Below are 16,301 nucleotides of genomic sequence, written 5' to 3' on the forward strand. Positions count from 1 at the left end.
AGATGTTTGACAGGGACTTAATTTCTGAACATAGTTGGGAACCAGCTTAAAATATCCTATAAATCCTGCCAATTTGGAATCCGATATTCTCAAACCCTATCCAGAGCCACCCTTTTTTCCAAGTGTTCTTCCCAGAGTCCTTGGTGTTTCAATGCGCTTGCGGCTTTAATTTTATTCGAGTATGAAGCGTGAAGTTTGCCACACAACTTGAACGCGCCGAGATTGTAAATTGAATTGCCAGCGGCATTGTTTTCGCTCTTTGCAATCATATTCCATTACGAGCGGGCCGAGAGATCCTGCGATGCGGTGCGATGCTCATGTCACAGTCGTCCTGTGTCCTGCCTTCGGGCACCGTTGCGCCCCACCCAGGCGGGCTCTTTGATGCCGGGCCAGAGATAATGTTTGTGTTGCGGTTGAGTTGACGATTGCCTTTGATTGTTCGACTGAGAGTGCTAACTGACAGGGCCGACAGGTTTTTAATTTAGCAATTTGAATATATTTAAACGCGTTTCTCCAATGCTCTCGCTTGCAGGCTACAGCTCGAACGCCTTGGGCATCAAACATGATCCGCACTCACAACTACGGCAACCTGGTGAGTACTCTGAATTTGTCATTATATGTTATTGTAGGCAAATACAAACTGCAAGTTTTAACAAGAGATTAAATGGGTTAAACATATTAATTGGTAATGGGGGATGTCTTTCCCCGAACAAAAAATGATTTTGAAATGCATCACTACACAAATAAACTGGTAATAATAATAATATCCATAAGTCTTTAAGAAGAAGAAAAAGGTTTTTAGTAAAAATTATAAATATTTACCTGTATAATATACGATATCGTATAAAATCTCTCAGATATTTAAGTGAAAATCATAAATATACTTCAATCTGTCACTCAAACCAACTTAAAGTTTTGAAGTGCAGATGCTTCAGCCCACGTGCCACATTGTTCAGCCTAAAAACCAACATAAACAGCCAGGAGGACAGATCTCGAAAGAGCCGAGTGTGCGACTCAAAATACGAAACGAATTCTGTTGGCCAACACTAATAAAGTTCGGGCATTGTGTGTATCGAACGCGCGCTGCAAGTGCCACTCGACGAGTCCTGTGGGCTGCGAGTCCTTTTTTCCAGCCGGCTACCCTGCCACTCCTGCTGCCCAGCTTTAAAACCCATTCGAAATCGCTTCGAGAGCGAAACCGAAACCGAAACAGAAGCAGAAACAGCAACTGAAATCGAGCAAATACTGTCGCAGAATCAAAACCTTAAATACGCCACTTGAGCAATGGAAATGGTAATGGAAACAAAAGTGCCGAGCGGTGGAATTGAAGCGTAATGGAAACAATTGAAGCTGCCATAAAGGATTCTCAATTAGAGGGCGACGAGGAGCCGGCGGGGAGGAGGAAGGATCCGCAGACCCAGACGCACTTGGCTCGGCTTTTGTTGCTGTCAAATTTGACGGCCGTGGTTGAATAAGACGCGTGCCAGTCGGGGGCAGTTTTTTCGCTTTTCGGGGCATTAAGGCTGTTGAGAGAACAAAGCTGGAGCCGAAGAAACTGTTGGCAAAACAATGGCCAGGACACAGGACGCAGGACACAGAACTCAAAGTTACGACAGAAAATACTTATATAAAACAAGGCAAGGACCGGCGGAGGACTCTGGCTGGATGATGCGAATTAAGGACAATTGTGCCGTATACTATGTCTGGTGTCGCTCGCGGCGCAATCAGAGTAACCTTTCTTTTCCCCAAATGCAGCACACAGAGAAAATGCTTTCTTCAGGTTCAGAAACTCAACAATTTCCCAGCATACAGTTAACATTTCTGTTTTAATCGTCCGTAAAAACTGTGATAAATGTTTTATAAAGTTTAGAAATTTGTTTTATTACTACACATAGAAAAATAATATTAAAAGTGTGGCAAAATTAATGGAATCTCAAAATAGTATAGCCGAGAATGAATCGATCCCACAAAACAGAATCTATAACTTTTTCTTTTTATAAGAAAATCGCTTCATATCGCAAGACAAACTCGAGAGCTTTTTGTCTTGGTTTCAAGAACGTTTCTCCTCAAAATGGTGAGAAAACGCATTCTCGAAATGGTACTATTAGACCTTGGCTTTCCTACATCCTAAATAGTTCGGTATCAATTATTTGAATATTTTTTATGTTTTTCTGTGAAAATGTACTATTACTTGACGTATTGTGGTATTATACATATATTTATTTTGAGTGTAGCCACTCTTACACACATATACACACTTACACAGCTAGGCCTTTGCAACGCGCAGGAAACTCGCGCCGGATAATAAGTGAAATGGATATTTCGAGTGTGAGTGTGTGTGCAAGTGCACTCGACAAATGCGCGCAAATGAAGCATCTGCAGGCACACACACCCACCAAATATAGCAATATGTAAGTATACATGCCTTATAGCAAGGGCTTTTCATGGTTTTCTGGTAATGCATTTCATTTCGTCAACGGAAACTAAAACTTGCCTTTTGTATTTGCCATAAGAACGGTCGTACGGTCGGCACCCTTCATTAAGATATTTGCATAAAGAACCGGTACTAATGCCACGCTTTCCATTTCCATTTGCCTTTCACCCCCCCGCAGATCCATATCAAATGTTCGGACCCACCAGCAGCAGACTGGCCAGCTCAGGTGAGTGGAAATCACAAAAGCATAAAGATGCAGGTGCCGCGATTAGTTTTCCCCGACTTCCCGCGACTGCCACGTGACTAAGCTCCAACCCCCAAGGAAAGCACTTCGACCTCTGCCGCCCGCAGTTCATTATCATATCAATTTCTGGCCGAGATTCGACTTAGTCATTGCCCAGACGGGCGACCCTAACAAATTAACCCATTGCATGCGAGCTTAACCCCTTTCGGCGGGCTCCCTCCGCCTTTTCGGGGTGCAGTTTTCTAATTTATGCGAAAGGTGTTTTCCCAAATTTATTGCACCGCTTTATGCCAGTGTGAGTGTGTGAGGGGCGTGTCCTGGCAATTGTTTTTTGCAGCTCTGACTTTTCGTTTCATTCATTGCTTGGGAATTGTCTATTTTCTGGGCACGCGCCCTGCCCGAACTCCGGCCAAAATCCATTAAAAAGAGTTGCGAACCCAGGCAAAGGCTCCGTCAAAGGGTTTCAACGGTGGGCGTGTCCCTTATGGATTTGATAAATTGGTCAATGGATGTGTTCTTTTTCTCACAAAGCATTCGCCATAAATGACCATGAGAAAAAATAATAGGATTTATTAAAAGTATTCCCTAAATAGGGTTTCGTATCATCGAAATTAGGCAACTATATTTTCCCAGGCTGGAAAAATATAGCGAAATACTGTTAAAAGGCTGCGGAGAAAATTACCCTTAATTAAATAATAGTTTCCTACCATACTTAATTGATAAAAAACATTATATTTAAACGGGGAAAATTGTATATTGCAACAATTACCTTGCTCACAACAAAGGAAAATTAAATAATGCATGTTTTATCGAAATTTCTTAAAAATGTATTTCGGCAATAGATTTAAAACGTGAAACGAAATCCAACAGGCAGGTTTTGCAATGTAAAATTTAGGGCAGAATAAAATACTAGTTTAATGCGAGTGCAAACAATGGCTTTTTTTTATCCCTTTTTTTGCTAAATTTTTCCTGAAACGAAAGTCACTTTCAAAATGGTGTTCAATGCCTCTGACCAGTTGCCAGGCAAAATCAATAATTCCTATTGATCCTGCGCTGGGGCAAGCTTTTGACGCCGCCATTATGGTGGCTCGGGCTTTGGCTGGGGCTCCACCCACCGTTGCCAGTGCCCCAAGTGGGCTGCAACCACCTCTCCACCCCACTTTTGCACCCTCGAAACATGGCGCTCGAGCGGAATTAGCATAAAAACCCAGACGCCCAACATTTTCCGGCGCGACATTTACACGAATCCAGCCCTCTCGCTCTATCTACCTCGCTGTTTCTCCCTCTCTTTCGATTGTTTGTTGTGCGGTTTCCAGCATAGGGGCTTTGGGCTTAGGCCGTTGCCAGGAGTTGGCTATAAACTTCAACTTGAAGTTGGACCCAAAAGCTCACTGAGAAAAACCCACACACAGGACCTCGGTGGTACACAGTGCGCTTTCGCTTTTTGGGTGGCAAGAATGCTGTTTTTGATTAATTATGGCTTCCTCCCGACACGGAACCGCTTTGTTAGCCAGGTCCGGCCAGCTGGCCAACACTTGACATGCCACACTCATTTGCATATGTGCATATGCAGGCCGCAGGAGTGATAAAAAGGGGAAACATGAGATTGCCTTAGTTCGTTGCTGCATAATTAAATAAGCCAGGACCAAACTGAAGTTTTCTTAATTATGGAAACAGCAAAGTGCAGAGATCAAAGAACTGGCCGGGCTAATTGCTTCCGGTTTTCCAACTTTTTTCCCACTTGTTCTTATTAAATTAACATTTTTTGGAAACACAAACTTTAACGCCTCGCTGACACTCCTTGGCGGGCAATTACAACACTTTAGTTAGCTTTTGTCGGCTGCTAATAGCGTGTCAATTGCCCAAGGGCCACGCCCAGTTTCCCCTGACTTGGTGTCTTCTGCCCGGCCCCAAATTGTCATTCATCATCGTCAGCCGGCGGAGAAGCGTCGTGTTGGCACTTAGCACATTTACTTGGCCATGATTTGCAATTAACGCAATATTCATGACGTTCTCACACATGAGCAGCCCAAAGCCACCACCCAAAAGGCCCCTTTTTTCTCGACTCAAGTTTTCCCAACCACCCCGTGGAGTGTCCTTTTTTTGTGTATTTCGCCTGACAGCAAACAGAGAGAAAGGAGCGATTGTACTCCCTCGTATTCGTCCTTTCGCTTCCACGGCCTAATTGCCAAATGATTAAGCGATTTATGATGTCTGCGTCGAATGCGTAGCAAATTCGGCGCACAATATACAATCATAATTCTGTAAATGTTTCAGCACGCACAATGGGAAAAGCCAAAGGCTGAGGGAGTGGAGTTAAGACAGAAAGTCAAAGTTCAAATGGGGAAATACTGCGATGTGGGTGTATACATATTGCTGGAGTCACATTTCACGGAGTCAATAACAAAAGAAGGTGGAAAGCGATGGCATTGGCTTAGAGAATTGGCTATAGTTTAAGAAACAAGTATTCAGATTTAAATTTAAAAAGGGAATTTGGTTTCTTTCCCTTAAAAATACTTCCCAGAAATTCACAGTTTTTTACTAATTCAAATCGCAGCATGGTTCCTCCCGAGTGAAAGTGCAAGCCATAATATCTCCATGGCCTCCCGGAGGAGCTGCTTCCATTACACTTACATGCAATGCCGTTTCCGTTGCGCTACACTTCTCTTACAATAATTTGAGGCAAGCGTCATACATTACCCCCGTGGTCCCAGTTATTTATCGGGGGGATACCCACTTTGGGGGTTCTCGGACTGCGTTTCGATTCCCTGGCCTGAGGACCGGGCAGGAAATGCTTTATGGGGCCTTTGCATGCCACAAAATGCTTACATTTTGGCCACATCCCCGCAGCTGTAGTTAATTCAAGCCCGAAACGCCAAGAGGATATGCTCTTTTGATGGACATTTAGGCAGGCCAAAAATACCCACATTAAATGTCTCAATACGTAGGAGTCACAGGGGTCATTTCTCATATTTCCCGCTTCCCCTGCCCATTTCAGGCTCTGGCCAGATCCAACTGTGGCAGTTCCTGCTCGAGCTGCTCTCGGACTCCAACAACGCCAGCTGCATCACCTGGGAGGGCACCAACGGCGAGTTCAAGCTCACCGATCCCGACGAGGTCGCCCGCCGATGGGGCGAGCGGAAGTCCAAGCCCAACATGAACTACGACAAGCTCAGCCGCGCCTTGAGGTGAGTTTTACTTTTACTTTTATTAAGCCAATTTGGAATTTATAAATTTGTTTAAAGGAAAATGTATTAGAATAGAGTATCTTTTTATTTTGCATTTTTTCAATTACAAAATCGTATAGATATGGAAATATTAAAAAAAATTGTTGCTTTATTATATTACGTGTTCAATCTTATCAGTTTGTGTTTCTTTCATTAACAAAATCATATATAATTTGCAAATATTTATATTTCAAAAAAGTTGGGTACATTACATTTTTAACTAATAATAAAGCATTTGTCAAGGCTCTGGTTGAAGTCCAATACATCTTCTAACTATTTGTCTGTATTTTTCCGCATGTTATCTCACGAATTAATCCAAATACAAAAAATAGTTCGAATTCGGATTATTTCCCAACCACATGGGGTTGTTTTTTCCCTGTGCACTGAAGTAGACCCCAATTAGCCGATATCTGCGCCTCGAAATGCGAGCATGTGTGCAATTTGGCATTCGGCTCATCAGTAAATGATTTGTCCCTGCACTGATTAGCCGATTCGATGGCTAAACAGCCAGAAAATCACCCAAAAAACTGGCTAATCCACTTGCTGGCCAAGACTTTGGCCCACTTGATTGTGTGGGCGTGGCAGGTCGGCACAGAAATTCAATCATAAATTGTTCCCTCGGTCCGAGCGGGAATGTAATCGAAAATCCAATAAATTCGAAATCTAATTTCAGAAGAAGGTAACTCGATTTCGCAAACTGGAGCTCCAATATTTGACTGAGCAGTGGCATATGCACAACTATTTGTGCAACGGTCAATTTGCTGGGTAAACAGGACCAGGACTGAGCTGGCCTAATCCACTGGGCGAAGAACCCTTTTAGCCGGCTCCTTGAAACTGTCACTCGCAATCAGACGAGTGCCAATGAAGCGAATTCAAGTGGAAAAGTCCTGACAGCCAATTTGCAACAGGCTCCGCTCACAGATGTAAATAAATGTAAAAAGTCTAGAAAAATCACGCAACAACAAAGGAAGAGGCGGTGGGGAATGGAATCCTTTTTGATGTGCAGGAAGCCTCAGCATGTCTGTTCTTTTTGCGCATTTCAACTCAATTGAACACAAGAGACATCATCGCCGCTGGCTTTCATGTTTGCTCAGAAATGCGAGAGTGTGTGTGGGTGTGGGTGTGGGTGTGTAAATTAACACTCAGCCCGGCCGGGATATATCCTTCACTCGCACGAGGACATACAAGACACCCAGGACACCCGGGACACCCAATCCCCGATCCCCGATCCCCACTCACCCACTCACCCACACAGCCGCACAGCAAGGACAAGTGCTTTAATGCTTCATTTGACATGTTTATTCACAGCCAGCTGGCCTTTTGTTGGCCTCTGCTGATCTGGCCTGTCCTGGCCAATCCTTAAAATGGCTTTGCTTTAATCCTTTTCTCGCCATGCAGTTATCCTGGCCCCTGATTGTGCCCCTTTGTCCTTGGCTCATCAGTCATTGATTGGCTTCGATTGTCTGGGCAAAGAGCAGCGGCACTTTCTTCTTTCACTCTTTTGCATTTTCCCCCGTCGAGCTTTTGTTTTTACTGCTTTTAATTTATGGCCGTAATTGGCATAATTTATGGACGGTAGAAAAAATAACAGAAAGAACGGTCTCAACTGCTCGCATTATGCCAATTTGCATTGATGCATTGAAATGTTTGCTCTGCCTGCAACGCTTTGTAATTTATTTGCCCATTTTTTTGCTTTTCACTTGTCTGGCGGAAGTTGTGGACATTTTAAAGCGTAACAATAAACGAACAATATGCAGGAGGAAAGGGATATTAAATTGCCGTTTGAATGTGCTTTAAGGGCTGCGATATTCCGACGACTGGCCAAACATCCCAGCATAATGAAAGAAATCGCCTGCTAGCCCTCGAATGCAAACAAATTTCGCTCGGATTTCTTGGCCGTCTGCCCGCCCACACGATTTTACCCCTCGCTAAAAGTTATATTTGCGTTCTGGCACAAGGCGTTGCCATTTAATTGCTGAACAGCATCGGAAAAGGGAGCCGCGCCTGGGGAGCGGCACTAAAATCGCTTAATGTCAGCAAATTAACTTAAAACGCATAAAGCGAGCATTATTCTGTAATTATTTATTGTCCTTTTGGGGGGAGTCTGCTCATCTCAGCTTTTGTTTGACTTTCCCACATTGAGATCAGGGAAATGGCCAGCAGGAGGAGCAGCTTCACTGTTCGGGGGTTGATTGTTTAGGTCCAAACTCAATCTTATGGGTATGGTTGTAATAGTGTTAAATAGTAGTCAAGAATGAAAGATATACACTTGCTTGGATCGAGTTTAAAGAGCTTAGGTTTTGCTAGTTATAATAATTTTCTTAATCATCCTAGAGAGCCAAATAGATTTTATAACAAATATTAAGGTAACGTTCATCGAGTGTTTTACTGACTGCTTTCTCCCACTTCCCCCTGCAGATATTACTACGACAAGAACATAATGACCAAGGTGCACGGCAAGCGGTATGCGTACAAATTCGATTTCCAAGGCCTGGCAGCCGCCACTCAGCCGGCGGCCAGCGATCCCACCTACAAGTACCAGAGCGACTTGTTCATGACACCATATCACCACAGCGCCAAGCTCAGCTCGTTCATGAGTCCGCACCACGGCATGACCTCATCCTCGGGTAAGCACACGTTTGGGATATCCGTATAAGGAACCATCCATAACTCATTCTTATAGCTTCCAAAAAATGAGACACCGCTTTAAATTATTAATGTGATCTCAATGAATTCTCCATTCCTAATTAACTAAAATACAAATATTTACACTCAATGAAATTGATTATAAATTGCGTTATTAATAAGTGTTAAACAATAGCCCACACAAGTCCTTAAATGGAAGTGCACCTTTTTAAAACGCAAATTAACAGCTTTAGCCATTAAACAAAACTTTACAATAGAAGAATACATTTAAATGAATAGATTTAAATGAATAAAATTAAATATGAAATTTTGAAATAGGTTGAGAAAAAATGTTCGAGGTCTTTATAAATTATTTTAATTTATTTAATAAAAGAATTTGTATATTTAAAATACACTTTTCTAAACTGAACATTTCCTTTAACTTTCTTACAGCTTCGATCTTCCCGTCGGCCGCCTCGTGGGGCAACTGGGGCAGCCCGGCCACGAACCTGTACCAGCCGCACTCGATGAGCCATGTGACCCCCTCCCACGTGGCGCCCCATCTGAGCAGCTATCCCCACTACGCATGACCATCATCGTCCGGTGGCGCCTTCTAATATGAGAGCAACGCCATCGCCGGTGCCTCGGGCATTGGCGGCGGCACGGCCTCGACGGGCGTGGGCCTCGGCGGAGGTGGAGCTGGGGGTGGTGGTGGCGCCTCCGGTGTCAGCACGGGCGTGGGCTCCACCTCGAGCAGCACCACCAGCAGCGGAGCAGGAGGAGGCGGTGGAGGAGGCGGCGGAGGCACTGTCATGAGCGGCTTTTCCAGCAACGGCAACCTGAACGGAGCCCACGTCTCCAGCAGCGGAGGGTCGTCCAGTGTGAGCAACAACCTCAACATAGCCACGGCCACCTTGACGGCGGCTCCGGCTCATGCCAGCGCCGGATTCGGGACGATTGGCGGCCTCAGTGTGGCCGGCATGGGCGTTGGGGTCGGAGTGGGCGTGGGGGGTGGCAACTCGACGCTGAACTCGCTGGTCGTGGGCAACCGCCTGATGAACAGCAGCCTGCCCACGCTGCTCAAATGATGCCACTTGGAGAAGTTCGGGCTGACGATGGGCGCAGGTCCTTCGCCGCCGGCTGCCACGCCCGCAGGCGAAAACATACCGCCGTACCACCATCACGGGCATCCCGCCCACTCCGGACTTCCAGGACACGCCGGCAACTACGGGGCCAACGAGCGGGCCCTGTACGATTATCTGGACATGAAGAGCGGCGAGCAGGCCACGTTTTTACTGTAGATGCCAGGCAAAACTTGTAACCAGAACCACCAGAAACGATCCAAACAAACAAAAATCGAAACGGAAAGCAGGCAGCAAAAGTATTTGCGGCGGATTTTATTCATAGGTACTTAGCGAAAGACACCCATAAGTCCTAACCCGAAGATTATAAAAAGCAGAGGCAACACGACCCCCGGCTAAGTATTTTACGTGTGAGTGTGAGTGAGTGAATGATTCGTTGTTGCCCTAGGTTTAGGAACTAACTTTCCACTAATATACGATTAAGAACCGAACCGATATAGTTGGCATTCGAAGCTAAACCAAGCTCTAGGTGTTTTAGTGTATCAAGGACTAACTCTTTCCCTAAATTCAAAGCAGAACTTTTCCAGGCTAAGACTCCGAATAGTTCCAGAATTCTCCAATTGTTGTTAGCATTTTGTGTGTAAAGCATTTGTAAATAGCAAAGTAACAATATCATCCTCCAAATAACGTTCAGCACAACAGTGAATGTCTAGTTATAAAAGTTTGCCACATTCTCACTTCAATTTACGATTTGTATATAAATATTTGCCTAAGTGTAAAAATGTTTAGAGCGTAAAGTAGCCTATTGGTTTATTTGAATTAAAGCATTAAATTCGGTTTTACGTTTACCAATTTTCGTTTATCTCTTATCGTTTCGAGATGGTTGACTGTGATAGTTGATTGTACAGTTAAAACTCTTACATATTTTTTAAATACCAAATTACAAACGAATAAATATTAAAATAAATTACGAGTACGTACTAACCCCAAGTCTAGACATACTATATATTTGTGTGTAAAAAAGAAAACTTTCTAAATTGTAAGTCAAAGTTTAACTATAATAATACGATGCGAATATATATATGGAAATTTAAATGTGTGTAACTATATGTATTTACCGAATCGAAATACGACAAAAAGCGAACTAATCGTTAACGATCTAAGTGTATACAATTTTAAATTCTGAATGTAAACTCTACGAAGCGGAAACCAATATAAAAACAAACATCAGCGATGCCCACACACCGAAACCCTCTAAGAATTTAGTTAATTTAAGGCAAAAACTTTCAACAAAAATAAAACCCAATTCAAAAAGACTCGATTCCTATCGGTTAAACGTGTTTTTATTGGAGAATATTAACAAGATTTGTTATGTACAGCAAGGGGGAAAGAGGTGGCTACCCTAAACTTGGACTAATCCGCTGCAGAATCACCGGCTACTGCTCCTGATTGAACCACTTGAACTCGTAGTGTTTCAGCGAGTTCTCCTCGGGCAGCGCCTCCTTGGCGTCCAACTTCCGCCAGCTAACGTGCGGCTGGAATCCAAACTCGTTCGCAATGTACTCGATGGTCCGCTGCACTGCATCCTCGCCGATGGCGAAGTAGCTGCCCTGCTTGTCACCATTGCGACCGCCGGTCTCCTCGTGCCCGTTGTAGTCCAGGATGTATTTGAATTTGTACAGGTCCCCCGTGGCACCAGCGGCACTTGCGCTTCCGGAACCAATTCCTCCGCCTAGCCCTGAGGCTTTGCTTCCGGAACTGACTCCTCCAAGTCCGGATCCTGACGAGCTCGCACCACCGACTCCTCCAAGTCCGGATCCTGACGAGCTCGCACCACCGACTCCTCCCAGCCTAGATCCTGACGAGCTACTGCCACCTACTCCTCCAAGTCCAGATCCTGTCGAGCTTCCCACAGGTTCCGATGGTTTCCTGCCTCCAGCTACTCCCAATCCAGATCCTAGAGGACTTCCTCCAGCTGAACCTCCTGATGCCTTACTCCCTCCTGAACCTCCTACGCCGAAAACACCGCCAGATGCTCCAGTTGGTGATCCTCCAGATCCAGATCCTCCCGCAGGGGCCTTTCCTGCCGAGAAGCTTCCACCGCTTGCTGAACTTCCGGCTTGTGGATTGGCTGATACTCCGGAAATTCCCGCAATGGTTGCCGAATCTGATAATAAGCCCAAGGGAAATTTAGTACAGACTCGAACCATAAGGTAGAAGATGTGTAGAAAAAGTGTATATACTTAGTGCAAATTTATACCAATAGGTGGCTTTTGGTTTTGGTATTTTTTGGCAGCACCCAAAAAACATACTTAAAATTAATTTAATTGAATTTGTAAAAGTTTCAGAGAAAGAACTTTAACTTTAAGAAAAATGCCACAAAATTGAGAAATTTGTAATAGATCTTCAACAAATTAGTTATTTTGGGTATGCAAAAAAGTCAGACCCAGGACAGACATTAAAAATTAAATATTATAAATACTTTAAAATATCTTCCCCCAATTTGGCTTACTCAAGAGAAGTGCTTGGTGTGGGTTCTGTGTGAGTGTGGGCTGTGCCTTCGAACGCGTCACTGTTTTCGCAGAGGCAACTCCCGATCGAAGGACCTTTCTAATGTCTGCACTCGGGCTTTGTGCTACGGATTGAATGTAGCTGGCGATCGGAAGACTGGCTTGGCCCTCAACAGCAAAGATTTTCACTTGACTGGCGGGCACCGATGCGGGGGCAACCAGTGGCTGTTTCGCCAGGGCCACAGGACCTGTGATCTGGCCTGCATACGTGATGGCTTCCCTTACTGCAGCCTCGTCCAGTTGGATGTTCAATGGCGGATACACCGGCGGTCCAGCCTTGTCGACCACGCCCACATTGAAGTCGATCTTTTTATTGCCACTCGACGATTGCGAATTGGAGGTCTGAGTGCTCACATGTCCGGTCACAGCGCCCTTGGTTGTGTAGTAAGTGTTCATGGCTAAGTTGAGACCAAGTTCGATGTGTTTAGTGTTTGGTGCATTCGTGTAAGTGTTGGTGCTTTGCTGTGTATCTTGGTCCAAGCCAAGACGCTTTGCCACAGTTTGGGCAATGGAGTCGCGGAAGGGCAACTGCACGTTCAGGCCGTAGTCCGGAGAGCCCTCGGGCTTACCTGTTTGCGCCGGCGCCAATGGCTGGGAAAGAGTGCGAATCTCCGTTTTGGGAGGGGACTTCTTCAGGAAGCAGCCGGCACATCCCTCCGTGTTGAAGGTATTCCTGGGCACAGCCGCCGGAAGTGGCAGGGCCTTTGGAGTCGTTGCCACAGGCAGGGTTTCTGGGAGTTCAGAAAAATAAGGTGATATGTGGCCATTGAATTTTACATTAAATGTAACAAATTATCTCCAAAAAAAATATCATATCATTATTAAATACTTTAAAATATTAAATACTACGATGCTGAAAACCATTTAGTTTTTTCATTTGATTATAAAAACATGTGACTGAAATTTAAGAATTTACTTTTTTCTTTATTCCTAACTATTTTAAAAAACGAGTTCACTTTAAACATTCAAAAGTAAGAACTAAAACAGACAGAACTTCCGAATTTCAGGCTTAAGTTCAATTTCCTAAATTTTTTGAATTGTTTTATTTGCAAATTAATACTATTTTCGTATGCTGAGCCAATTCTTATCGAACCATTAACGGCTAGTTATATTTAGATCACTACGTAGTTGGATAACCTGTTGGTTATTAAAGGAAATAATGTTGTGGAGTCGGTTTAATGATTTGAATTAATAAATAATAATTTTGAACGCTTAAAACATGCATTTAAATAGGTTGACAGGTTTCAAGTAGGATGCATTCTGACTTCAAGAGCTATGAATTTGTCTCCAAACTGGTTATTACTCACTTTGGCCGACTGGACCTGCGTAGGGATAGCTCTTCATTGAGATAATGCGGAACTTGCCCTCCTCGTCGGTGGCATAGACCGTCACGTGGTATATTCCATCGGCGGTGATGAACCCAAACTCGCCCATGATAATGCCGCGTTCATCTGCGAATAGGGAAACGAGATGAGCTTTGGGCAAACAGATTTTGTGTTCATTTTGAATATGAATGCGAATTTTACGCCGATATGTGATTCTTAATTCGTTTGATAACCTGCCCGGCCGGGCCCATAAAGATTAAGATCTAATAAACTGTATCGATAATGGCGATCATAACTTGTGAGCTGGTTTCTTAAAACCCCCACACCCGCGCCAACGCCCGCCGGCCCGAAAGGCAGGGGCCTACGCAAGATACATTCCTATGTTGAGAAGAATTTATTAATTTGGACGACACTGTGCATGTGGATGGTCTTAAAGAGGTGCGACTCTCACCGAAGCATCCTGTCCAGCCACCCACCAGAATTCTCATGCGAAATTCTGGCTTGTGGCCTTTGTCTCTTTAAACAGGTTTCCCCAATACTGGCCAACAAGTTTTAACGGTTTGCATCAATTGGCTTTCGATTGTTTGTTTTATGTTTGATTCGAATACTGCTTCGTGTCACTTTCCCATTTGTCTCGATCGCTTTCGTCGCGATTAGAAAATAATTCTTTATTAAAATTTATTCTTTTGTCGTGATCAATTTGCGATTAAATTGTTCATTGGGCTGGGCTAAGTAATTAAAACTATTAAACTCAAATCAATATAAATTATCTAATTCTTTTTTCTGGTTATAAAATAAAAACGAATTAAAAAGGAACAATAAAAAGGCTTTCAATTTAGACGGTAATAAAAATAGGAACACCTTCTTCTGATTTAAATTATAATCCTTATTCTCAACAAAACAAATAAAATATAAACTTCTGTTGTATTTATCAAAATACTTTGTGATATACACTATTAGGAGAACCAATGGACTTAATTTTAATGCATTTCATAATATAGACCAATAAAAATGGATCAATAAAATTGAGGATCAAAATTTAGAGTGGTCTTAATAATTAGCACCAATAAACAAATTTCGAGCTGTAAGTTGTGTTTTAAAAATTGTTCCACGACTGTTTTGCAACTTGTAAGAGAACGCCTAATAACAAGGGTACACTAACATCAGTTTTTTCAATGGGTCATGCCCTTTGTGTTTTGTTATTATTTTTAGCGTTAAAACACGTTAAATAGTAAATTGAGCATACCATTCCAATCGACTTGATGTAACGCCCCGTAAACTAGACTTCAAAATTTGATCTAGATCAATGAATCAACCATTTGAATAAGAATGATTCAAAAACGCCGCAATCGAATAAAAGGCTTTGTTAGGATACCGATATCTTGTGTTCTCCTTTAACGTGTTATTCAACAAACGAATATCACTGTTGAATGCACAACAAGTTCCTGAAATATACAAATATGAACGTAATCCAATATTTCGGCCTCAACTCTGGCATTTCATGTGCCAGAATTATACTTATAAATATTGAAATGTGACTGTTCTTTTTGGAATTAGCATTAGCCGAAGAAAGAAAAACCATAAATAAGGCAAACTTTTGTGAATTCGGACGCGTCTACATGTTATGCTAATCGGACGCGTTTCGTTTTCGTTTTTCAGAAAACTTTATCACCGATTCAGCATGGAAATAAAAATCATAACGACCATGTATGCCATTTGGACAATGGACACCGTACGTGGATGTGGATGTGGATGTGAATGTGGACCTCCGGCCAGATGTGTCTGTGAAGATTCCGCTAATTGCCATTGGTGGCTGGTATTTCAATTGCTGGTGACCTGTCGCTCAGGTGCACCGTGCACCCATCAAACGTGTATTGTGTGGCATTGCACAAGCCGCCAGTCGCAGTCCGGCTCAAAAGTCAAAAGTTATGGCTTTTTTTGGCTAATGCTGCCAGCCGAAGCCGATGGCGACTCCGCTGCATTTGCGCACTTGTGCTCCTAACGACACTCGAGATGACGCATCATCTATTTACATATTTCGGTTTTGTGCCAATAAATCGACGCACAGTAGTCGAGATATGCTAATGGTTTAATTAGCATCATTAGCCAGGCAGCTCACCTCTCTTCTCCGCCCGATGCTGCTGCTCGTCGATGGTGAAGCCGAACTTGTAGGGACGCACTGTGGTCGCCGCCGACAGGACGCGGGTCAAGGTGCACAGGAGCAGGAGCTTAAAAGGATCACCGTGAATGCCGAGGTCAAGAACAAGGCAGGGGTCAGAGCACTTACAGAACAAACGATCGCAATCATTTTTGGGCTCATTTTGCGGCCTGATTTTTATTTAAATTGCTCACAAATTTATTTTATCTTCACGCCCTATTATGAACTGTCAGCGATCTCACAAAAAACGCATAAGTAAGCGGGCGTTTATATTTTAATACAAATATACGACTATAAATATTTGAATTTCAAGCGGACGGAACGACGACGCGTTTCTCACGCCGAGATTATCGGTTCGGAGCAAGCGCCTGAGAATGAAACACACCCCACGGTGTTCGGCAGCGAATTGACAATGTTAATAATATTAGGTAAACATTATAAAACATTAGAAGCGGACGCGGACCTGCCGCTGCCCGTTGGCCGCGTGTGCGTGCGTATCTGTGTGGCCCACGCTGTATCTGTATTCGCCAAGTCTCAAACCGCAGAGTTGGTAGCATTGGCCAGAGCGCATCACACCTCTTGAGCGTCGGCCGGGCCTTTACTCATAATTTAAATTTCATGCACTCTGTATGTTAT

General features: G+C 43.6%; 2 protein-coding genes across 5 annotated transcripts in view; one reads left to right on the forward strand and one right to left on the reverse strand.

Moving 5' to 3' along the window:
- Nucleotides 1–9,164, forward strand: part of LOC108028681 (DNA-binding protein D-ETS-3) — a 28,092-nt gene extending 18,928 nt beyond the window's left edge. For all 3 annotated transcript variants that reach the window (XM_017100617.3, XM_050886269.1, XM_017100620.3), the window contains 5 exons: nt 533–592; nt 2,613–2,660; nt 5,677–5,866; nt 8,324–8,532; nt 8,984–9,164. In XM_017100617.3, coding sequence (XP_016956106.1) covers nt 533–592; nt 2,613–2,660; nt 5,677–5,866; nt 8,324–8,532; nt 8,984–9,120 — 644 coding nt within the window. In that variant the 3' untranslated portion in view covers nt 9,121–9,164. The remainder of the gene's footprint in view (nt 1–532; nt 593–2,612; nt 2,661–5,676; nt 5,867–8,323; nt 8,533–8,983) is intronic.
- Nucleotides 9,165–10,943: 1,779 nt separating this feature from the next.
- Nucleotides 10,944–16,056, reverse strand: LOC108028682 (protein lethal(3)malignant blood neoplasm 1). Of its 2 annotated transcripts, XM_017100622.3 has the most exons (6): nt 15,795–16,056; nt 15,627–15,735; nt 13,490–13,633; nt 12,752–12,913; nt 12,125–12,580; nt 10,944–11,779 (listed from the first exon to the last, which is right to left on the reverse strand). In XM_017100622.3, exons 1-6 carry the CDS (start codon nt 15,825–15,827, stop codon nt 11,049–11,051), a joined length of 1,635 nt encoding a protein of 544 aa, XP_016956111.1. In that variant the 5' UTR covers nt 15,828–16,056; the 3' UTR covers nt 10,944–11,048. The 2 variants fall into 2 exon arrangements, with proteins under 2 accessions (XP_016956111.1, XP_016956110.1); XM_017100621.3 differs by having other exon boundaries at nt 12,125–12,913.
- Nucleotides 16,057–16,301: the final 245 nt, after the last annotated feature.

This window comes from Drosophila biarmipes, chromosome 3L (genome assembly GCF_025231255.1).
Source record: "Drosophila biarmipes strain raj3 chromosome 3L, RU_DBia_V1.1, whole genome shotgun sequence".
NCBI lineage: Eukaryota > Metazoa > Arthropoda > Insecta > Diptera > Drosophilidae > Drosophila > Drosophila biarmipes.